This window comes from Schistocerca serialis, chromosome 1, assembly GCF_023864345.2.
Source record: "Schistocerca serialis cubense isolate TAMUIC-IGC-003099 chromosome 1, iqSchSeri2.2, whole genome shotgun sequence".
In the NCBI taxonomy this organism is placed as follows: Eukaryota; Metazoa; Arthropoda; class Insecta; order Orthoptera; family Acrididae; genus Schistocerca; species Schistocerca serialis.
In genome coordinates, this window is record NC_064638.1 from 76,218,666 (window position 1) to 76,244,063 (window position 25,398).

Sequence of the window (25,398 nt, forward strand, 5' to 3'; positions counted from 1 at the left end):
TTGATTTGTTGTAGAATCTTAGAACACATTCTCAGGTCAAACATAGTGAGGTACCTGGAACAGAATGACCTCCTCAATGCCTAACAGCACGGATTTCAAAAACATCAATCATATGAAACTTTACTCGCACTTTTCTCACATAATAAACTGAGAGCTTTGAATCAAGGCAACACGAGGTAGACGCATTGTTTTTTGATTTCTGAAAAGCATGTGACTCAGTAACACACCTACACTTATTGTCAAAGGTGCGATCATATGGGGTATCACGTGAAATATGTGACTGGTTTGAGAACTCTTAGGTAAGGAGGATGCAGCATATTATCTTGGATGAAAAGTCATTGTCAGATGTAGAAGTAACTCCAGGTGTGCCCATGGGAAGTTGGGACCCTTGCTGTTCATGTTATATATTAATGACCTTGCAGAAAATATTAATAGTAAAATCAAGCTTTTAGCAGATGATGCAGTTATCTAAAACAAAGTACTATCTGAGAGAAACTGCATAAATATTCAATCAGATCTTGGCTTGTTGCAGAGATTGGCAACTTGCCGTAAATGTTCAGAAATGTAAAATTGTGCACTTCACAAAATGAAAAAAACATAGTATCTTACGAGTATATCATCAATGAGTCACTGTTGGAATTGACCAACTCATACAAATACCTGGATGTAATACTTTTTAGGAATATGAAATGGAATGGCCACATAAATGAGTAAAGCAGGTGGTAGGCTTTGGTTTAGTGGTAGAATAGGGGGGAAGTGCAATCAGTCTACAAAAGAGATTGCTTACAAATCACTCATGTGACCCATTCTAGAATATTGCTCAAGTGGTTGGGACCTGTACAAGATAGGACTAACAGGGGATACTGAACATCCATGAAGAAGGGCAGTACAAATGGTCACATCTTTGTTTAATCCATGGGGGAGTGTCGGAGAGATACTGAATGAATTGAACTGGCAGACTCTTGAAGACAGACATAAACTATCCTGAGAAGATCTATTAACAAAGTTTCAAGAACTGGATTTAAATGATTACTCTATGTATCGATCATATATGGACCTTGAGGATAAGATCAGAATAACTACTGCATGCACAGAGCCATTCAAACAATCATTCTTTCCACGCATCACACATTAATGGAACAGGAAGAAACCCTAATAAAGGGTACAATGGCACATATCCTCTGCCATGCACCTCAAGGTGGTTTGCAGATTACAGATGTAAATGTAGATGTAGACATATCTGTAAGTTTCTGGTGATTCCAGATCTCTTCTTTGAGTACAACCTTCTTTCATGATCCTTAAACAAAGTGTTAGTGATGACTAAATTGTGTCTTTTCCTTCTCTTTCTTTACTACTACCAAAATCCAGTTCTCCAATTAAATTTCATCTCCTTAATGAACTGAATAATTTCTTTTCCATCATCAAACATCTGTTCAGTCTCTTTTCATTATGTGAAGATAGTAGGCATATACAAGGTGATTCACGTAAGATGGAAAACTCCTTTTATTTTATATAACAAGGAAAACAATCAATTATTGACAAAATTATTTAATTGCATAGATAAAAAATCTACTCACCAAGCGGCGGCAGAACACGCACATAAAAGACAGGTGTAATTGACAAGCTTTTGGAGCCAGTGGCTCCTTCTTCAGGTAGAAGGGTTGAAAGAGAAGGAAGAGAGGTGAAGAAAAAGGACGGGAGAGGTCTATGAAAAGGGGTAGATTTTGAGAAAGTCACCCAGAACTGCGAATCAGGAGAGACTTACCATACGCAATTACAAGAAAAGAGTGATTGTTGGGGACAGCATTAGATGAGATTTGAAAACCTGAGAGGATAAAGGTGGAAGACAGGGTAATATGCGGACAGAGATTACTGCTTAAACATCATCCATGTGTTAATAAGAGTGGAAAACTAAGTACATTGTATGTAACAGAGATGGGAGGGGGGCAGTGGGAAAAAAAAGAAAAGAAAAGAAGTAAAAGATGGGAAAGACAATGAAAGATGTAGAAAACTACAATGGAGTGAAGCAAAGAGTAGTTACAGTGAAGAAATGCATGGTGAAACAGGCGCCGAGGCCACGAATCTCATGTTGTAGAGCATGCTCTGCAACAGGATATTGCGAGTTGCTAGTATACACCCACTACCTTTGCCCATTCATTCTAACTGATAATTTGGTGGTAGTCATGCTGATGTAGAAGGCCGAACAGTGTTTACGGAACAGCTGGTACATGACAAGTGTCGTTTCGCAGGTGGCTCTCCCTTTGATAGTCTATGTTTTGCCAATTACAGGACTGTTATAGGTGGTGGGAGGAGGGTGCATAGGGCAAGTATTGCGGTGGGGATGGTCACTGGGGTAGGAGCCATAGAGTAGGGAGATGGGTGCAGATGGAGCATAGGGTCTGACAAGAATATTGTGGAGATTGGGAGGACAACAGAATGCTATTCTAGATGTGGTGAGCAAAATTTCAGGCAGTATGGATCTCACTGCAGGGCATGATTTTAGGAAGTCACGGTTCTGTTGAAGTAGCTGAGTAACACATTCCAGACCCAGATAATACTGAGTCATCAACGGTAGGCTCTGAAGTTGTTTTTTGGATGGATCAGCAGCACTGGGATTGGATTTGAGGGCCCAGGAAATCTGCTTTTTAACTAGACTGGTGGGATAATTACGTGCACTGAAGGCTGAGGTGAGAATTGTGGTGTATTGCCATAAAGGGTATGCATCCAAACAAACACGTTTGCCTCATATGCCAAGGCTGTATGGGAGGGTATGTTTGGCATGGGAAGGATGGCAACTGTCAAACTGTAAGTACAGTTGTTTGTTGGTAAGTTTAATGTGGACGGAAGTGTGTAGCTGGCCTTTGGTGAGGATGAAATCAACATTAAGGAAAGTGACACGGGATTCAGAATAGGACTATGAGAAATTTAATTGTGAGAAGGCATTCAGAGATTCCTGGAATTTTAGCAAGTTAGCCTCACCGTGAGTCCATATTATAAAGATATCATCAATGTATCTAAGCCAAAGCAGGGGCTGGAGACTTATGGATCCCAGGAAAGCCCCCTCTAAGTGACCCATGAAAAGGGTGGCATAGGACGGAGCCATCCTGGTTCCCATGGCCATACCCCTGATCTGTTCACCTCAAATGTGAAGTAGTTGTTGGTAAGTATAAATTTGATTAAGGTGAGAAGGAAGGATGTCATAGGTTTGAATCAGGTAGGTGCAGATTGAGGAAATGTTCAGCAGCAGACAGACCACCAAATTATCGATTAGGATGAATGGGCATAGGCAGAGGGTGTAAACTGGCAACTCGCAGCATCCTGTTGCAGAGCATAGTCTACAACATGACATTCATGATCTCGGTGCCTGTTTCACCACATGCGCTATCTGGATTCTTCCCCTGGACACCAGTTTCTCAGAACTCCACAGGTTGGAACTAGCACTACATGTCCTTGGTTCTCACCACCCACCTGGCTTTAATTTACATTAACTTCTTACATTAATTTCTTCCGTCTCAGCATTTCTTCACTGTAACTACTCTTTGCTTCATTCTGTTTTAGTTTTCTACAACTTTCATTGTCTTTCTCATCTTTTGTTTTTCTTTTCCCCCCTCCCACCTCTGCTACATACAATGCACTTAGCTTTTCACTCTTATTAACACATGCTTGATGTTTAAGCAGTAATCTCTATCTGCATATTACATGTCTTCCACATTCAAGCAATTTTTTATAATAAAACAATATACTTTTTTAATTGCATTCAAAAGCATTTGAAAATATGAGTACAGTGAAACAACACTTGTTAACCTCCACATTGAATCGTTTGGCAAAAGGACCTGAGAAATGTGCTAAGATTTAAAGGCAAGATGGCCAGAAACAACAATGCAGTGTAAACACTATCAAAGAGGACTCTCTGTGTACTATCATTTGCTGAAAACTTTGTTTCATTATCTTTAACTATTCACAAAACATACTTTTACTGCTGTGGTGGTTCCTGGCTTTGAGACTTATCTTGGATGTGATAATGGATCTGCTATGCTGTACATAGCAGTTCACCTGCATTCATTTTAATATTCAATATTAGGTCTAGTTCTGCATTAGCACTATTTGCTTTTGTGTTAATAACCCGGTTCTCACCTGAGCAGGAGTGTTGTTCTTCCTGTCACCACACTTCACAAAATTCCACTATTTCAAACTTCAATCTATCCTCTTCTCTGTCACTGTTTTTATGAACAGAGAACAGCAAAGAAAACCTATAATGATAGCATTACAATGCTCACCTCATACACCTGAATGCTCCTTTAAGACAATGCATAGTCACAAAGAACAGAATATTATTATGATAACTGTTTCCAGTCCTGCTACTTATGTACAAAAGAGTTCCAATTATTTTAGTATAATTCTTAAATCAATAAACCATCAAATGTAGGAAAATAAGGAAAGTAATAGCTTGAGACAGATGTCTACAGATATGCTTGAGAATATCTTCATAAATTAAAAAAGAAACTAAAATAAAAGCTTCTCCCTCATCAATGAAGCAACAATATACTTACATCATGGACAATAGACATATCATAAGGAAAGTAATAGCTTGAGACAGATGTCTACAGATATGCTTGAGAATATCTTCATAAATTAAAAAAGAAACTAAAATAAAAGCTTCTCCCTCATCAATGAAGCAACAATATACTTACATCATGGACAATAGACATATCATTAATATATGCCTGTTCAGTATCAATCAGTTCTTGTATGCATCCTTGTCTTTTCCTTTCTGTCTTATTTAGATGGTAGTCAGCTGTCAAAGGAAGAAAATAAAATCAAATCTGTAATATGTAATTTATATTACAATCTGTATGTTTTTTCCACAAAAATGGATGACTTATTTTCCTATACGCACAGCAGAAATAACATTCTCTCTGTAGTGAGATTTCTGCGATTAAAAAGTAGCATGAACTCAAAAAGTTCATCATGGCAAATCATGGATAAAAGTTGCCAAATAAAATTATAACTGTGTTCAAAATATATATGTTCAACTTCTTAATTAACACAAATAAGTAATTTATTTAAGGAAAAGAAATAGGACATGAAGACACACAAAGTGTAAAGGCAGCACTTGGGAAAAACGTACTCCGCGTACAAATAAGAATTTTAACACTGAGCTTTCAGAATGAACAATTTTCCTTTATATATACTACTTCTGTAAATCCACTGAGGCCTAAAGCAATCCGAAAAAATTTGGAAACATATCCATAGCCTTTAAACAGATGGTCCAGTGTCCTGTCCCAGTACAATTGTCTCACTTAAAAAAATAAATTAATATTTATGAATTTTGTAACATAGTGATAAAGTGACATGAATTAATGAAATATCAAGTTTATAACAGAATCAAATGTTTAAATAATTGTCAGATTTTAGGGGAATCCAACTCAGTGATTGATATGGGAAATCGGCTACATCTCACATCCAGACATAGAACAGGTCAGTAATTACTGATTTAAACTGGCCAAAATCACTGTGTCTCAAGATTGTAAGTTTAGCCCCTTGAAGTCAATACTTCTGTACAGTGAACAACTAAGATCATCTATCCTCTCATCTCTGAAAACACACCACATAAAATATGAGGCCTGGACAGATCTGGCATATGTAAGGACTGATCTATAACAATCACAAATTTCTAAGGGCACTAAGAAAACTTGTTAAACAACATGAATTGGTAAGAGCAAGTATTCTTTTGTTTGTTTATTTATATGCAACATGCTCCATTACAGTACTTATTTTTTTCTGTCTGTGTGTGTGTAGTGTACTGTGATGTAATGTAATGTCTGTGATGATGATAGAAGGGAGATGGTGAAGCCAGGTGCTGGCACATAGCAGAGCTTAATGTCCTCATCCAATGGACTGATTACCATCAACAGTGTCACATGTCCTAACTTTGTGAGACACTGTGGAGAGATTTGGTACTGAAGCCAGGACATTAGCGCAAAGTCTCTGATCATGTCATCTATATAGATACTGAATAATGTTGGTGACCAACTATACCCTTGTTTTACTCCTTAATTTGTCTGTTTTCAGTCGTTATTTCTTCGCCCCTGTCTGTTCTAATTGGGTATTCATTTATATGCTTTTTGAAACTTGGCTCATATGTTTAGGGATTCCTCTTTTTTCCATTATGGCCCTGTGAATGGTATCAAATGCTATAAGTTTCCCGATAACATTCTTGTCACTTTTGAATTATCTGTTTCAGTGAAAAAGCAGTATCTATGCACAATCTTCCCTTTCAGAAACCTGCTTGTTCCTCCATTAAAATTATGTGAAATAATTCACAGCCTTTCCTTTATTTTGTAAGAAACTTTCAGGGTAATTTTACCGTTGTAGTTAGATGAATGATTTCTTTTGCCTTTCTTATGTCTGAAATTACCTTTGCTATTTTCCATTCCTGTGGTATCTCAAATTTTTCACAGCACCTGTTCAAGAGATACAGCATTAATTGTAAAATAACTCCTCATGCTTAATCAGTTCATAATGTACTCATCCTCCTCTTCCTAGCCAGATACTGGGAGTGAAAATTTTTTCAACCAACAGGATTTGAACTGGCTTAGCCCTGGGTCAAGTGCCACTGCAAAAATGTGCATTAGTAGCTTTGGCCACAGAGGTGGGTAAGAGTGAGTATTGTCATGTTTTCTTTCCAAAACAAGTAAAATGGACATTGCTTTGTTTGAATTTGTCATAAGTGATTGATATCACGTATTTCAGGCAGCTGAAAACTTATAAATTAGTATTTTGCAATGATGAAACATGGTTCTGCACCAGCTTTCATCACAGTTTATTACTGGATAAATGAATTTAACTGTGGTCATACAAGCACTGAAGATTTCAAGACATTGCCAGACCCATAACTGACACTTCTCCTGAAGAAATTGTCTGTAAAATTCATGGCATCCTGATCAATGACTGTTGCATTAAGATTTTTGAGACAGACAAAGTAATCAAAAAAATTAAAAATAAAGGCACAAATAATTTAAACAAAATATTTAAAGTACATCATTTGCAAGAAGACAGCTTAAGAAATCTGTGTCTTTGGAAAGAACACATAAAAAATGTTGTGGGGAAGGCAAGCCAAAGACTGTATTTTATTGGCAGAACACTTAGAAAATGTAACAGATCTATTAAAGACACTGCCTACATTATGTTTGTCCATCCTCTTTTGGAGCATTGCTGTGTGGTCTGGGATCTTTACTAGATAGGATTAATGGAGTACAATGAGAAAGTTCACAGAAGAGCAGCACATTTTGTATTATCACGAAATAGGGGAGAGAGTGTCACTGACAAGATACGGGATTTGGAGTGGTCATAAACAAAGGCATTTCTTGTGGCATGTACATGGAAAGATGTAGGTGTTCATTTTTCATAGGCACTATTTGAGATTGGAATAATAGGGAATTACTGTGAAGGTTGTTCAATGAACCCTCTATCACGCACTTAAGCGTGGTCTGCAGGGTATCCATGTAGATGCAAATGTAGATGCATCGGAACAGAGTCATCCAACTGCTCAATAAAATAACAACTAGTGAAGACCTAAACAAAAAATGGTCTTTAACTTCTCATGGTCACGCTTCACAATCATGCAGAATTTTTAAAGGACATCATATTGTATGATGCTTCTAGTTGCTGTAAATCTTTATTTCGCAGCATCTAACTTCTGTCCAATATAATAAAGAGGCAACTGCCATGATTGTATAAAATTTCAGTTGGGACTCTATTCTTGTTTTATCCTTAAGTGTTCTCCTTATTGTCCCAAATATATGCTGGTATGTTACAGCTTTTTCTGTGTATTCATATCTTGATCGTATGGTATGTCACATCCTAAATATTTGAAATGGGCTATCTTATTAAATGAAACAACAAGTTTACTGTTACCAGTCACCGTTTTATTTTTTCCACGACGCGTTTCGAAGGTTTAAACCTCCATCATCAGGTGGATTTACTTTAGTTAGTATTACATATGTGTGTATGTTGTGTTACGGCTTTGGAGGAACTTGTGGCACTGCCTAGTGGAGAAACAAGACACTATTTCAGAATATGGTTTTGGATAACTTTTGACAAAAAATTAAACTGATATCTAATGGTAAACTTTAATAAGTAAACTAGAGTACCTCCAGTGGTCACAGGTTCCTTTTTCTGTCGTAACACTTCACATGTATACTACCACATTTGTAAACAAATATGGCATCTGGAATCAGCTGCGTGCAAGGTTCATACAGCAGAAGAGAAGACATAATCGCAAAGTGCAAAGAAAATACATCGTAACAACATTATTACAGAATAATCGTTTAAATCATTTGCAGATGTTTGTTTTGAGGTGTCAAATATATGTGTGTGTACTTCAGGTGGTATATAAATCCAATTTTGAAAGGTTAAAACAGCTAAACATTCGTACTCGTTTATGCAATCAGGTGAAATGTTAAAATGGCTTAAACTTCATACTTGCTAATAACAATTAGGTAAAATGTTACAAGCTTGAATTACAATGATCATATTGGCAACAGCAGTCAAATCATACATAGATGACACTCTTAGAAGAAAGAGAGAGAGAGAAAGAGAAAGAGAAAGAGAGAGAGAGAGAGAGAGAGAGAGAGAGGAAGGAGTGATTATATGAGAGCAAACATTTACATGGCAAGGAGTCTTAAGATTACATGTTGCATATATTAGCTGCCTAAAGGTTGGGGTAATACACTGGTTAATGTTATAAAGTATGCAGATAAATATACATTTGTGCCAGTAGTTGATGTACATACAGTTTTAAGCTGACAAGAGGTATAAGCTGTTGGTGTGATGGATTATCTGTGAATGAGGTCAATCTCTTGTACTCTTGGCAGCTGTCAATAAAAACGGTGACTGGTAACAGTAAACTTGTTGTTTCATTTAATGTCAGTAACAGTCACGGTAAAGCCTAACCTAAAAATGTTCGCATTTAAAATGGGCTATCTGTTCTATTGGTTTATTATTAAGGACTATTTTTGTTTATGCTGGTGGATACCGCAAAAGGCAATGGTTTTATTTATAGATATAGTTCAGGTTGTGCCAATGGCCTTACCTCAGTGATAACAATAGTTCCCATCAGGTCATTTAAGTTAGGCACTGTTGGGCTGGGCTAAGACTTGGAGGGTGACCATCCAGTCTGCCGAGCACTGTTGGCAAACGGGGTGCACTAAGCACTTGTGAGGCGAAACTGAGGAGCTACTTGATTGAGAAGTAGTGGCTCTGGTCTCATAAAACTGACAGAACAGCCGGGAGCGTGGTGTGCTGACCACACACTCCTCCACATCTGCATCCAATGACGCCTGTGGGCTGAGGATGATACAGTGGCTGGTTGGTACTGTTGGGCCTTCATGGACTGTTCATGTGGAGTTTAGTTTAGTTTATAGTCAGGTTGTAGCTTGCACTTATCTCATTTAGTTTATGTAGTGCCATTTGCAATTTATCTTCTCAGTCTTGAATAACAATTTGATCATCCATGAATAACATCGTGTTAATATATATAAATATATGTCTCACAATGTACTAAGTGCTGAGCTTACTACTTCTTTTACTTCACTTCTTTTCTGATGGTATTGCCCTTCCTTTACCTTCTAATGATTTCTTCTCTAATATTGATTATCTGCTCAACATGATATCCATAGGAGACAAGAAACAGCATACAAATTAATTAAACAACTCAGTAAATAACAGAGATATAGCATAAATATAAATGTCATACAAACATCTGTCTGGATTACACATTATAAAAAACTATGGAACAATCCAGAAATAGAAGCAGCAGATAATAAAGAACAACTGCAAGTAATAGATTATATAGAACTGGCAGACCTCAAGACAGTTTAAAAAGAAATGAAAAACCAAAAATCATCATGACTAGACGGAATACATCATGAATTTATCTAACATGAGGCATTCTCTTAGAAATAAGAATGCTGTATCACTTGAACATGTGCTGTGTAAAATTTCAGATACCACAGGAATTGAAAATAGCAAAGGTCATTTCAGTACATACGAAAGGCAAAAGAAGTAATACATCTAACTACAAGGGTATAAGTACTCTGAAAATTTCTTAAAAATATACTGCAAAATAAAGGAAAGGCTGTGAAATATTTCGTGTAATTTTAATGGAGGAACAAGCAGGCTCAAGAAAGGGAAGATTATGCATAGATACTGCTTTTCCACTGAAACGGATAATTCAAAAGTGATGAGAATTTAACCAGGAAACTCACATAGAATTTGTGAATTATATAAAAGCATTTGATAGAATTCACAGAGAGAAGCTAAGGGCCATAATGGAAAAAAGAGGAATCCCTAAACATATGATCTAAATTGCAAAAAGCCTATATATGAACACCACAATTAGAACAGAAAGGGGCAAAGAGATAACGACTGAAAACAGACAAATTAAGGAGCAAAACAAGGGTATAGTTTGTCACCAACATTATTCAGTATCTATATAGATGGCATGATCAGAGAATGGAAATGAGATAGGACACCATCAGGCATAAATACTGGGAGGAATAGATATATTAACACAATGTTATTCGCAGATGACCAGGTTATCATATAAGACAATGAAGATACATTACAAATGACACTACATAAATTAAATGAGATAAGTGCAATCTACAGTCTGACTTTATCTATAAATAAAATAAAACAATGGCTTTTTCCAGTACTCACTAGCACAAATAAAAATAATCCTGAATAATAAACCAATATCAGGTTACCTTCCATTCGGAAAGGGGCTGCACTCAGTGACTGTATGTGACTTATAAATTATAGAGTGCAGCAATCAGTCATCTGTTTTAGATTTTATTATGCAAATCCAGATTTCAGCTAGTAGCTAGCCATTCTCAACACGATTTTTTTTATTCTCAACGCATGTAAGTCCCTGTTGTTAGGGAGTTAGTCGCAGTTCTTTGACTGATGCCCGAACAACAGGGACTTACATGCATTGAGAATAAAAAATAGTGCATTGAGAATGGCTAGCTACTAGCCAAAATCTGGATTTGCATAATAAAATCTAAAAAGGACAACTGATTGCTGCACTCTATAATTTAAAAAATAAACAAATAGAACAGATAGCCCATTTCAATAATTTAGGATGTGATATACCAAATGATCAAGATAAGGGTACACAGAGAAAGCTAATACATACTAGCATATATTTGACATGATAAGGAGAGCACCGAAGGGTTAAAAAAGAAAAGAGTCCCAAATGAAATTTTATATAGTCTTGGTAGTTCCCCCTCTATTTTATGGGGTGGAAAGCAAGACACTGAAAAAAATAAAGATTTTCGGCCACCAGAAGCATCAGAAACTAAACTTCTAAGATCTGTGAAAGGCACCACTAAGTAATAGAAAGAAAGTAACAAGGGAAGAATTACGAATGCAACCAAAACCTGAAAGGCAGTCCAACACAATGGAACGGAACACGTTCTACAAAACTGTGATTGTGATAGTTGCCTCCATTTCAAAAAAACTGATGGAAGGGTATTATAAAATCATATTTAGGAAAGCCAGTTATTATGAAATTTGCATGGCAACCTGAAACAGAGAGAGTAATGACACTGCACATAAATATGTTCTTGCAGTAGGACACTGTTCATGGGCTTCGAAAGAACTCCACACCCACATTATTCTCCAGATCTGACTCTATACAACTTGTCTCTTTTCTGCACTATATTTAAAAAAATAAAAAATAAATAAAAAGGTGGGATGGTGGAGGGTTTGGAGTGAAGAAAATTTTGCTGAATGAGGAGATTATCTGTGATTTGACTGAGAATTATTCAGAGTTGAAACTTATTTTTTTTGTGTGTGTATTCGCCATTACAAAAATTAAGTTATTTACTATGTTTTTTTACCAACTGCATTAATCCACACTTATATGATTAGCAATCAATTTAAATTACTGCCATTTGACCAGAACTTTCCATTACCATTTTCATGCTACAGTAGTTGTAAATATTTGCTTTTCCTCACATTGAAAGACTTAAGTGTACTGTCTATGTACACATGTGATGTGCAGTTCTTTACTACTGTGCTTTTAGTTACATTCACTTTCATTGAACTTAATGAAACTATCGAGAGTAAACAACATAAAAATAATGCAGATGTTGTTGTTGTGGTCTTCAGTCCTGAGACTGGTCTGATGCAGCTATCCATGCTACTCTATCCTGTGCAAGATTCTTCATCTCCCAGTACCTACTGCAGCCTACATCCTTCTGAATCTGCTTAGTGTATTCATCTCTTGGTCTCCCTCTACGATTTTTACCCTCCACGCTGCCCTCCAATACTAAATTGGTGATCCCTTGATGCCTCAGAACATGTCCTACCAACCGATCCCTTCTTCTGGTCAAGTTGTGCCACAAACTTCTCTTCTCCCCAATCCTATTCAATACCTCCTCATTAGTTATGTGATCTACCCATTTAATCTTCAGCATTCTTCTGTAGCACCACATTTTGAAAGCTTCTATTCTCTTCTTGTCGAAACTATTTATCGTCCATGTTTCACTTCCATACATGGCTACACTCCATACAAATACTTTCAGAAACGACTTCCTGACACTTAAATCTACACTTGATGTTAACAAATTTCTCTTCTTCAGAAACGCTTTCCTTGCCATTGGCAGTCTACATTTTATATCTTCTCTACTTCGACCATCATCAGTTATTTTGCTCCCCAAATAGCAAAACTCCTTTACTACTTTAAGTGGCTCATTTCCTAATCTAATTCCCTCAGCATCACCCGACTTAATTCGACTACATGCAGATATTTTCCTACAAATGATGTACAACGACCCCAGCTATTACGGAACTGGTTCTACTCTTATTCACTACTTCCACTCCCCTCTACAGAAGCTTTGCGTTTCAAAAGAGTAAGATGGTTATAATACAAGCTATTGGATAAACTTCTAAGCTATATGTGATAACATACATATCTGTGAATCTGTATTTACTTCTATACTCTGCAAATAAATGAGAAGTGCATGGCAGAGCATGTACCCCATTCTATCTATCATTAGGGCTTTCTCCCATTCCATTCACATATGGATCACAGGAAGAATGATTGCTTAAATGCCTCTGTATGTGTTGTAATTAGTCTAATCTTGTCTTCATGATCCCCATGGGAGCTGTAATATATTTCTAGATAGAAGACTTTTTAAGTAGATCTTTCTTGGATAGATTGCATCTATCTTCAGGTATCTGCCATTTCAATTTCTCTCAGCAACTTCATCACACACAACCAAGTGTCGAACAAACCCATTACCATTCCATTCCTGCTGCCATTCTTTGTTGACTATTACCTGTCAGTCACCTGGTATGGGTCTGACATAATTCAGTAACACAAGTGTTCTGTATGCAATTTCTTTGTAGACTGACTGCATTTTCCTAGTATTCTACCAATGAATCACAGTTTGCCACCTGCTTTACCTACTACTGAGATCATGTGACTGTTGCGTAATATATCACTTCAAATTGTTACACTCAGTTGTTTGAGTTGACCAATCTCAACAGAGATCCACTGATATTATAGTCAGCATACTACATTTTTTTTTTCATTTTGTGGATTACACAATTTCACCTTTAAGAACATATAAAGCAAGTTGTGTCTTTGCACCACTTTGAAATCTTATTACGATATAGCTGAATACTTGTATAACTTCTTTCAGACGGTACTTAGCTGCATGTAACCACATCATCTGTAAAAAGTCTGAGGTTTCTATTAATATTATCCACCTAGTCATTAATATACAATGCAAACAGCAAGGCCCCTAACACATGTCCCTCGGGTATACACCCAAAGTTACTTCTGCATCTGTTTATGACCCTCCATCCAAGATAACTTGCTGCATCCTTCCTATCAAAATACCCTCAGTATTCAGTCACAGATTTTGCTTGATACACCATACAACTGTACTTTTGACGTTAAGTACTGATGTGGTACTAAGTCAAATGCAGTTTGGAAATTAAGGAATATTGTGTCTATGACTGCCTTGATCTATGGCTTTGATTATGTCATGTGAGAAAAGTGAGAGTTGGGTTTCACATGTTCTGTGTTTTTGGAATCTATGCTGGTTGACATGTACAAGGTCTTTCTGTTCAAGATGCCTCTTTACATATGAGTTGTGAATACATTCGAAGATTCTACCACTACTCCATGTCGAGGATATTGGATGATTAGTGCTGTGGATCACTTCTGCTACCATTCATGTAAATGTTTATAACCTGTGCTTTCTTCCAACTGCTGGGCACAGTTCTAGTACCAGGGATCTACGATAGATTTCAGTTATAGGAAGGGCTGATTCAGCCTCGAACTGAGTATAGAATTTGATAGGGATTCCATCATGACAATGGAGTTTTTTTTTTTAATTTTAATGGTTTCAGCTGTTTCTCAATAACACTGACACTAATCTCTATTTCAATCTTTTCAGTGGTATGAGATTTAAACTGAGGCATACTACTGAGTTTCCCTTTGTAAAGGAACATATGAAAATGGTGTTATGCATTTCAGCTTTTGATAAGCCATCCTCAGTTTTAGGTTCTGTCTCATCCATGATTCAAAAGAGACAAACAAACAGTAGTCACTGGAAGGTTCACACATTACTCTCTTGGCAGCCAAATGTGTTTCATTAGCAAGAAAGTCAGAAGTTAAAGATTGGCTCAACATAACATATAAAGTAAATAACCATTTGCTGATAGCTCGCCTACAGTGCTTCTAATAGAGTCAATAGCATAGTTGGAAAATCCTGCAGCTGTTTTCATTCTCTTTTCATGCCAGTAGTAGCACTGTACCTTATTTTGACTCCATTCATATGCACTACACACAGCCACAGTTTTCACTATCAGTCAAGTGAGACAAATATTCAACAACTATATACTACTGCCCACATTCTACATCCATACAACCACCACCACACTGGCCTGGCAAAATACATACACATTCAAATCGAATAGTACAATCACCACTAGATAAAATGATGTTCATGTTGTCTTCAATCTGAAAACTGGTTTGATCCTGATTTCCACACTAGTCTATCCTTTTTTCATACAGATTGTGCTGTAATTTGTTTCTCCAAATGGATTCAGTATCTACTGATTAGTTATTCAATATACTCATCTTATCTTCAGCACTCTTCTGTAGCCAACATTTTCAAGACTGTTCTCTTCCTACCTGAACTGTTTATTGCCCACATTTCACTTCCGTGCAGGGCTATGCTCCAGACCAATATTTTCATCAAATAGGCCTGCTTGCTAACATTTAGAATTACATTTGATGTTAACAATGTATCTTTTAGATTATATTCTTATTTTGCTGTTAAAATAGTGAAACTCACTCGCCCTATTTAATTTGACTTACATTCCATTATGCTTGTGTTATTGTTGTTGATGTTTTTCTGTTAACCTTTTTTCAAGGCGCTAGCCATTCTGTTCAACTGCTCTTCCAACTCCTTTCCCATCTCTGGCAGAATTATAATGTCACTAGCGAACCTCAAAGCTTTCATTTCTTCTCGATGAACTTTAATTCTTTTTCCAAATTTCTCCTTTGTTCACTTTGTATTTCATCTCTTCTATCTTCAGAATTTCAAATAGTGTGTTCCTGTAATCACACTCAATAGCTCAATCGACAGATACTGTAAACATAGGTTTGGTGTTCTGTAATGTATCTTCTAAGAAAAGTCGTAGGGTCAGTATAGCCTCACCATGTCTCTACATTTCTCTGGAACATAAACTGATCTTCCCCAAGACTGGTCTGTACAATTTTTCCACTCTTCTATAAATAATTCATGAGAGTATTTTGTAATGATGACATATTAAACTGATAGTTTAGTAATACATCTGTCAGTACCTGCCTGTTTTGGACTTAGATTCTTCCTGAAGTCTTGAGGATATTTTGCCTGTCTCATGAATCTTGCACACCATTCAGAATAGTTTGATCTTTAACTGGCTCTCCCAAGGATCTCAACAATTATGAGTGAATGTCGTCTACTACTGGGGCCTTGTTTCGCCTTAGGTGGTTCTGTGCGCTGTCAATTTCTTCATGCTACACCATACCTTGTACATATCTTCTTTATTTACTCTCTCTTTTGTTTCTGTAATATTGCTTGGTAGTTCATTTCTTTGTGTAGTCCTTCTATACAATCTCGTCCAACTTTCAGCTTTCCTTTTTAGGGTTCTGTACCTCAATCAGTAAAATGGAACCTTGGCAGGATCACTTTGTTGTTTGTCTGTCTGTCAGTCGATCTGTTAAGAACCCTTTTTTCTTGGGAACAGGTTGAGGTATCAAGCTGAAGTTTATGTCATCTACTAAGGCTACAGTCCCCTGACAGTGTAACTAATTTAAATTTCTAAATCAATGTAGTCAAAAGATACGGCCATATATGTCAAATATTTTGATACTCGCAAACTCGCCCATGAATTGTCCATATACAAACTGGGCCTGGTAATCTAGCAGTAAAGCAAGTGCTTGGAAACCAAGATGTCATGGGACTGAAAATTCGTCAGGCTACAGATTTTTCAGTCTTAGGCTACAGGTTTTTCAGTCTTCATTTTAACCTAGCCTTCAACTCTCAGTGACATGAGGAGCGGCCAGATCCAACAAGTAGTTCAGGTTCCACATTAAACCGTAGGTCCCCTTTCCTCAGTTGGATAACTGGGGTACGTTAAGGGCACACAATTGGCATCCAATAGAAAGACTTGCACCAGACCATTAAGCCATATAAAACTATTAGTATTATCTACATACATAATTAATTTATTATGGAACTCCCTGAATACAAGTCCAACTCACACTTGTCTAGTTTTTGTTTAATACTGACTTGCCATCTGAGCACATGGTATTGATACACCTGCTTCTCTTTTGTCCAAAAGCCTTTTTAGTTTTCCTACTGATAGCACCTGTCTTTCCTCTAGTTATGCATGCTTCTACAACCTTGCATTTCATCCTCTAGCCATATCTGCTCAACTATTTTGCATTTTCTGTTGCAACATCCCATTTCCATTTCACTTACAGAAAACATCTTCAGTATTTGTATTTGCATCATGCACAGTAAGTACTAAAAAATAAATTTGCGACTAATGTTTATATGTTGCATTGTTTTTCCATATCGGTAATTATTTGTGTTTTATTATGTTACATGTTTTGCAAAGGCAACACCCTGCAAAGAATAATCCAAACTGCAATGAACAAATAAAATGCATATTAACTGCTATTAAACAAATCATGAGAATTAATGGTGTGCTTCCAGGTATTCTGCTGAGTCACTGCTTCCACAAAATGTAAATAACACTTCAACAGAACACCTGGAAGCAGACCAGTAATCAGCTGCACCAAGAAAACCTGAGAGATCAAATAATGAGAAGTTTATTACTGGTCTTCCAGACTGGATGTGTTTGTTGGTATAAGCTACCTATTGCAGAACTGTAGACAGTTCTAGGCAAACACCAGTGCTGGCTCTGCCCGATATTTTTGGGTAGCTACTGAGCATCTGCGTGTGTAATTTGCATTGTTAGAAATACTGGGAAGAGTTAGCTCAGAGTGCTTGCACCAGAAGTGGCAGAGAACCATCCTTTTTCTTTTTCTTTTTGGCACACAAAAAGTAGTGTCTTCCAACTACATAATTTATTACTCCACTCTACAGAAAAGATGAGACAAAGGCTGTAAGGCTTTTGAAAGATTTTGTAAATTCAGTACACCACATCTTGAGCCTATCAATTCACTGACTAAATTTTATATGCTGTTTAAATAAAACTTTAGTGATATCTACAAGTAAAGTATTACCTAAAAGTTATAATAATTAAAAATGTGTGTACAGCAAAATGCATTAAACATGTCTAACGAATAAAGTTGAAATTTAAAAGCAAAAAAGACTGTGCATGTAAGATTACTTGTACGAACTGCTAGTGAGAGAAACAATTTTAACCTGAAAGCATTGGTTAGTTTTAATATTCTTGATTAAAAAGCCATGGGAGTTTATTTCAGTTTGTATGTCATAAATACTGCAATAATATCAGTATACCATTGATTCTATAGCAGAATAAAAATCACCCCAACAGCAACATGTCTACCAACACAAACTAAATTATTCTCAGATTTAGCAATTTTCCACAATTGTCTTTTTATCAGTCAGATGCATTCTATTTCGGATTAGTTGGTTTGAATTCACACATGAATATTACGCAGCAAGAACAGTTCGCTAGCAATTTTTGGAAGGATCACTGGAAGGAGGGGGATTGGGGGGGGGGGGGGCTGCAGGGTGTGAGTAGCAGTGTAGGTGCATGCAAGAATAATAGTAATTTTATTAATTTTGTTACATCAAGAAATGATATCAATGATCAACCAGCTTTCATCTTACTCACAAACCTGCTAGTGTAAAAGATAACTACAAAACTGATAATGGTGGAGCTACTCAAAGCTGAGCAAGCCACCACAGCACGCTGGCTCACATTGAGCAATTTTAAAAAAAAGTTGGGACCTAGCACTTTCTCTCCCTTGTCAGTTACAAGGAATACCTCATGATATCCAAGGATTTCTACTACAGCTTTCTTTTTGCCTATCTGACACACTACCGTCTTCACTATTTCATCCTCCACAATGACTAATTTGTATTTTATTTCAGATCTGCTTCCACCTGTTGTTGCCTAATGTTCACTTTGAAACTCTCAATCTCTGGTTCACTCAATTTCTTCACGTCCCATCTTCACAATTCCTTATCTTTCTGGCATTTCTTCAGTTTATTATTATTATTATTATTATTATTAGTCGTAAAGCTCCCAACATGGAAGACGCTAAGTAAAGATGGTTCACTTCTGGGGCTTCTTATTCTTCTTGTTTGCCCACCAGGTCTTCATTCTTTACGAGAATTCAGCTTTTCTTTCTTCGCTCCATTTTGCTCCAGTTCTCGGCGCTTTTGTCTCTGGTTTCACCTCCCATTTCTCAACTTTAAGTTTGAAATTGTTTCTTTTGTTCATGTCTTCAGTAGTAATGTTGGCTAATTCCAGATCTTTCTTTACATTTTTGATCCATTCTCCTCCATTAACAAGGGATGCTACGTATCTTACTATTTTTTTTGTAAGTCTGATCGGGAAGTCTCATTATGTGGCCATAGAATTTTAGACGCCTCTTCCTCATGTCTATCTCTATGTTAGAATATTCTTCAATTTTAGAATTTTTCTGTAATCTATACCCCTCTTTGGTCCATCTTGATCCCAGAATTTTCCTAATGATTTTCCTTTCCTCTTTCTTCAGGTTTTCCATATCTGTTTTCCTTTTAAGTGTCAAGGTTTCGCTGGCATATAGCATTATTGGTTTAATTACCGACTTATGTTTAATTTTTGTATTTATAGATAGACATTTTTTATTGTAAATGTTTTGGACCAGTCCTAGACCCCTATGAGCTTTTAATATTCTTTCTTGTTGTGAGTATTTTTCAGAAATTATCTCTCCTAAATATTTAAAGTATGGTACCCTCTTAATTTCTCCATATGTCTGCTGTTTATAATAAATCAACTGGGGTCACAATCCACATCTGATGCCAGAAATGTTCCGCAGTTTAAAATCTTTTTTCAAAATCTCTGTCTTGTAATTTAATAATTTATCTAGCTTTCCAAGGGACTCCAGAACATCATGTACACAATCTTAATTCACAGTTCTTAAACCAAGTGCTTGTAATGATTAAATTATGACCAATACAAAGTTCTACCAAGTGGCTTCCCCTTTTTTCCCAGTCCTTGTGCACTTACTATTTTCCCTTTTTGTTTTCATACAACTGTATTTCAATCCCATAATAATTAAATTTTCTTCTGCCTTAACTATCTGAATAATTTCTCTTATCCCATCATACATTCTCTCAATTTCTTCAACTTCTGTGGAGATAGAAGACATATGAACTTCTGTGATGGTAGGTGTTTGTTTCATGTCTACCGTGGAAATGCTAATGCATCCACTATGCTGTTCATAGTAGCTTACTCACATTCTTACTGTCATTTTTGCATTACACTCATTTGATTTTGTAATTGTAACCCTTTGTCCACCTGACTAGAAGTCCTGTACTTTCTCCAGTTGCACTTTTCTTATATCAACAATAACTAACAACTATCCATTTCTTTTTTTAAATGACTTAATCTACCTGTCCAATAAAAAGAGCTAACATTTCAAGCTCTGACCTAATGAATGGCTGTTTAGTTTTTCCTGATGAAATCCTTCAGTGTTGTCCCCGCTTGGAGATCAGAACAGGGGACTATTTTTTGCAAGATGATGCCATCATCGTTAAGGCATATAGTAGAGTTGCATGTCCTCGATAAAAATAACTGCAGTCTCCACTGCTTTCAGCAGTTCGCAGCACCAACACAGCAAATACTGATCAACTGTTACAAGGCTAGATCAGGCAATCATCCAGATGTTGCCCCTACAACTGTTGAAAAGGATGATGCCCACCTCAGAAAACACAGGTTTGTTGGCCTCTTCACAGATACCGTTCTCTTGTTGCTGCATCTACACCATCGCTATCCATATCACCGAAGCAAGCAAGCCACCCCACCTTGCCAAGATCCACGATGGCTCTTTGAGAACAACATTGACATGCACAATTAACACAGTACCACGCAACTAAGGGGGGAAGGGGGAAAATGTTGATATGGATGTAGTACTGTGCAAGTCAATATTGGACAAAGATACAGATGGATACCTACAGTCAAAGATGTCCTCAGAAAAGATTTAATGCAGACCTTATTCTTATCAACTCTCAGTCTAAGGAGCATTTATGCTGCAGTCTCACTGCTGGCATCTCATTGCTTACACATTGCACCTTGCCATTTGCAGGGTGCCTTGTTTCATTTACACTACAGCCTCACTCCTTGCTGCACACTGGGAGTAATTACCCTGCAGCTGGTCACATAGCTAGCAGAATGCGTGCACATAGAATCAGACACACCGCTGCTGGAGTGACCTCGAAGCAGTAAATCACGGCTCAAGTTTCAGGACATGCAGTGATGGTCACAGCATGAAACACAAGCCAGCAAGGATCGTAGTGAGCAATGATACTGCAGGTTAAATGCACCAGTAAGATGCAGTAGGTATGATTTCTGAATGCCATCCTATGCTGGCAGGCAACAAGGTGGCAGCATAAATGCATCCTAACAATCTTTAAGCATCTAATGCTTGAAAGTAAAACATACTGTTTTAGAAGGTGTACATAAAGAGGTAGTCAGAAGCAGCTCCAGTTCCTCATAACTGTGAATATTTAATTAGCAACTACTGATAATCAGTCAGTTTTTATTATAGATGAATTACTGGCAAAAATAGGCCTCTGAGTAATGTCACGCCGTGAGAGTTAAAGACAATTTTTACTAACATTTCTAACCATTGCTAATAGGAAATCTTTTATATGCGAAATCATTACCATGAAACAATTTACAGCAAATATTTACTTTGCAGCAGTTTTCATGTTTTATGAGTGGGCTGGGGGAGGGGGAATTGTAGAAACAAAGTATCAAGTGCAAACAGAAAGTATTAAAAAGACATAAAAATCAGTTTGAATAATTTTTTAACAACATGTTTATTTGTCATATGCTGATACTGAATCTTGATGCTTTATTGCATACATATGCTTAAATGTAGTACCTTGATGAAAGGGGTCATCCAACAGATAGAAGAAAATGGCAAGTATGGCCTTATAATAGTGAGGGACAGGGGACAGACAGACAGACAGAAGAGAGAGAGAGAGAGAGAGAGAGAGAGAGAGAGAGAGAGAGAGAGAGAGAGAATATTTAATGGCCAGACAAATTAGTCACTTTAATAGGCATTGTTTTCATCATCCATTCAGCTTCAAGCAAATTGTACACAAATCAATTTCTACAAACAAGCTGTCTCATGGCACAACTGATTTACACAAATTTGTCAAACTTTATGGCTAACAAAACAAGTCTTACACATTATTCTTTTCTGATATGCATTAGTAATTTTAAAAAGTCACAATTTACAATTCATAATGTACCATAATTACATGAATGACAAAATTTTCCCATATTACATTTACATCCAATGATGAGCATATTTCCTGCAACGTCACATTTCATTCATAACAATGACCATAACAGTAACATTTTTGGTGTAATAACAATTGGACTATATGTCAATAGATTATTTAAAAAATTAAAAAAACAACAACAAAATAACCATTGCTATACAAAACAGTAACCATGCGATTTGAATACATCATTAGCTATATGGTGAGAGAACTGAACAAATAAGTTGAGATTCTGGATAGAGAGATATTTATATGCTCTGGTAAAACATTTCCAAAACATGAGAAGTATCCTCTAATTGCTAGATTCAGCAGATCACTCACTCATAGATGATGACAATATTACACATTTGTAGTGCAAAACAACGGACAAAAATATTGTTGATTATTATATTTGGGGAAATACTTTTATCTGATATTTTCTTTCTCCATACTTTTGGAACAAGACTCAAATTTACTCGTTAAAATACGATTTTCAAGATTCCTTTGCAGATTTTTGCATATACAGCAAAATAAACTAAAAAGTTAGGCTTAGCAATAACTTGTAAAAGAATAAAAAAGGTTGTGTTCATAAAATTTTAACTGCAACCACTTATGTGCCTCCTAGTGCAGATTAAATGTGAAATCCCTAAATATTTAGTACGCCCCTTAATGTGAGGTAAGTAGTACAGCATGCTAAATAATATCAGAGGCACATTGTGGCTCAGATTTTTTTTAAAAGAAAAAAAAAAAAAGGAAAAGAAAGAAAGAAAAATTACAATCTGGAAGCAAGATTTGTGGCTTTTTAAATGGGATATATAATAACTACTCTGTGGATTGCAATAACTGGAAGATAATCAATTCTTGCTAATCACTATACTGGCTTCACTCATAGTTTTGATTTTATGGCAAGTGCTGTGCTCAAGATAAAGATATTTTTGATAATTTATATAGGTTATCTGTAATAATGTGGTGTACATAACACAATTTAAACTCTGTGTTACAAACTGTTCTACACAACATCAAAAACCAATGAGATTCAACAAACACATTCATTATGTAATAAATGTGTATACATATATATATATGGTTCATTATGTAACTAAAGTACAAGTATATTAATAAATACTAGAACACAATATTTACAACTACTAACAGTCAGATCTATCTGTGTATACATACATCTCCTTCAGTCAGGTAAGCTACAACCATGAGACTGTGCTATCCAAGCGTATTTACTTCACAGTCACTTTAATACAAGGAACAACACATTATATCACTTAGTATTGCTAATCTTCAGACAGAAGACATTTAGTATTATCAACTGAATTTGTACAATAACACTATACTACAGCCACTGCCCAAATGTCCTGAGTATTTATGAGTGACAGTTGTTAAACTTCATACGTATAAGCAGCAGGTATGAAAAAGTTACTAACTTTAACAGAAAGATGGAGTAAGAGCATGGGCACGTGGAAGGGAAAAGCCTTTTTCAAGTTAATGGAAAGTGGTCACAAAATTATCATGATATTCTACAGCTGACAGACCATGGATAATTATGAATGGTCACAAGAAAGAGAAGGATTTATGATAACAAGAATGCTCTATCAAATCCAAGAAGAAATAATATTACCTAACAGATCTTCCAAGATTATTTATTAATTCAAAGTAAGATGAGTAGTATGAAAAATTAAAGAACAGAATACCATGGAGAAATATTTAATGTTAGGGGTCTCCTACTACTACAACCTACTAAAATTAATAAGGGTACTGGAGCTGTGAAACCATGTCATACAGCAAATGTGAAGTGCACATGAAAAAGTGACTAGGGCATCCCTTTGCTTAAAACTCACAATAAATACTTTAAACATAATATTTAGAATATTACGCAACAAAGGTGTACGACTAGGTCACCTTACGTCCTTCAGTACTTATATTTTAACAAGATTTCCACAGCACTTTATTACAGGGAGTGACACTTAACATACTGTGGATGACAATAAATTTGTCATACAAAATGTAGACACTTCTGTGTAATCTTACAGTTTATTAATATGACTCTACATCAATCACTCAAATTGAGGTATGAGAATGTGGCAAATGAGAGTTTGCAAAAGTCAGTTGCATCATTAATGAAACTGTTTCATTAGATGCATGGAGAAAAGTTATGATATGCATACATAGTATATAAACAAAATTGTTATAAGCAGACTATTTTCACAAGACACCTACAAGTCAACAAGGACTTTATGGAGACGGACATGCTTACACACAATTGACTATAGGTGGGGACCCACTATCATGCAAAATTAAAGCGTTCCTGGAAGAAGTAATGGAGGGGGAACAAGAGGCATGCCGAACTTCAACAATTACTAATTCAAACAGCAAACATAGTTTTTCTTTGCATCTACAGGATTAAATGAAATGAGAAGGGATATATGTGAAGTAAAGGTTTAAAACCTGCTGCCAAACAAAATTGGGGCAAAGAATACTGTCAACATATCCTTGCTGAGCAATAAAGTTTGTATTAGTTTAGAGAGAATTTTCATACACCAAATCAAACTGTGGCACAATTTTCTCTCTATTGTATATGGTAACATGAACACTGCAATACTCTTCATGTAACTAAAATACAAAACTATATTAGGGAGAATACTTCCTAATAGAAATTTCCCCAGCACAGAAGTAAAATTACAGCCATCAGCAGGAATCTATTTTGTATATTTCTTTCACACATTTTTTCCACTTCAGCAAATGTTATAAGACAGATGCGCTGAATGTTGAGTGGGTCCACAACCTGTAGACAAGGTGCGCTTGCAAAGTCCTACAATGGACAGAAAAGAAACCAGCATTATCTAATGGCAAGTAACAGTTTACAGCATTGTTAAGAAAAGGCTACACTAAATCATTCTGCCCATAAGAGAAAAAAGAAAAAAAAGTCACTGCAGAAACTAAGGAATATATTTTTCACAGAATTTAACAAATCAACAAGAACATCACAATGTGACTGAAACAAAACTAAAAGAATGACGTAACAGTTACAGACAAAACACGAATAAGAAATCTGTGTGTGGAGTAGCTGGCAATCAGAATAACACTTTACTTAAACAAGCTGAACAACAGATTAATTTTATTTGTCTGCCAAATTATATACACATACTCATACTTTTCAAGGTGTGTGTGTGTGTGTGTGTGTGTGTGTGTGTGTGTGTGTGTGTGTGTGTGTGTGTGTGTGCGCGCACTCGCGTGCTCTAACCTTTCTTTTTCAAGAAAGTAACTTATCTATGTATTTACGAGACAAAGCCCTTTATGCCAAATAACTCGTACTGAAGCAAAAATAGAACAGAAAGCA

At 36.3% G+C, this 25,398-nt stretch overlaps 1 protein-coding gene across 6 annotated transcripts in view; it reads right to left on the reverse strand.

Annotated features, from left to right (window-relative positions):
- LOC126461919 (intersectin-1) overlaps positions 1–25,398 on the reverse strand; it is a 310,794-nt gene that overhangs the window by 101,059 nt on the left and 184,337 nt on the right. For all 6 annotated transcript variants that reach the window (XM_050096034.1, XM_050096037.1, XM_050096036.1 and 3 more), the window contains one exon: positions 4,692–4,795. In XM_050096034.1, the coding sequence (XP_049951991.1) occupies positions 4,692–4,795 (104 nt within the window). The remainder of the gene's footprint in view (positions 1–4,691; positions 4,796–25,398) is intronic.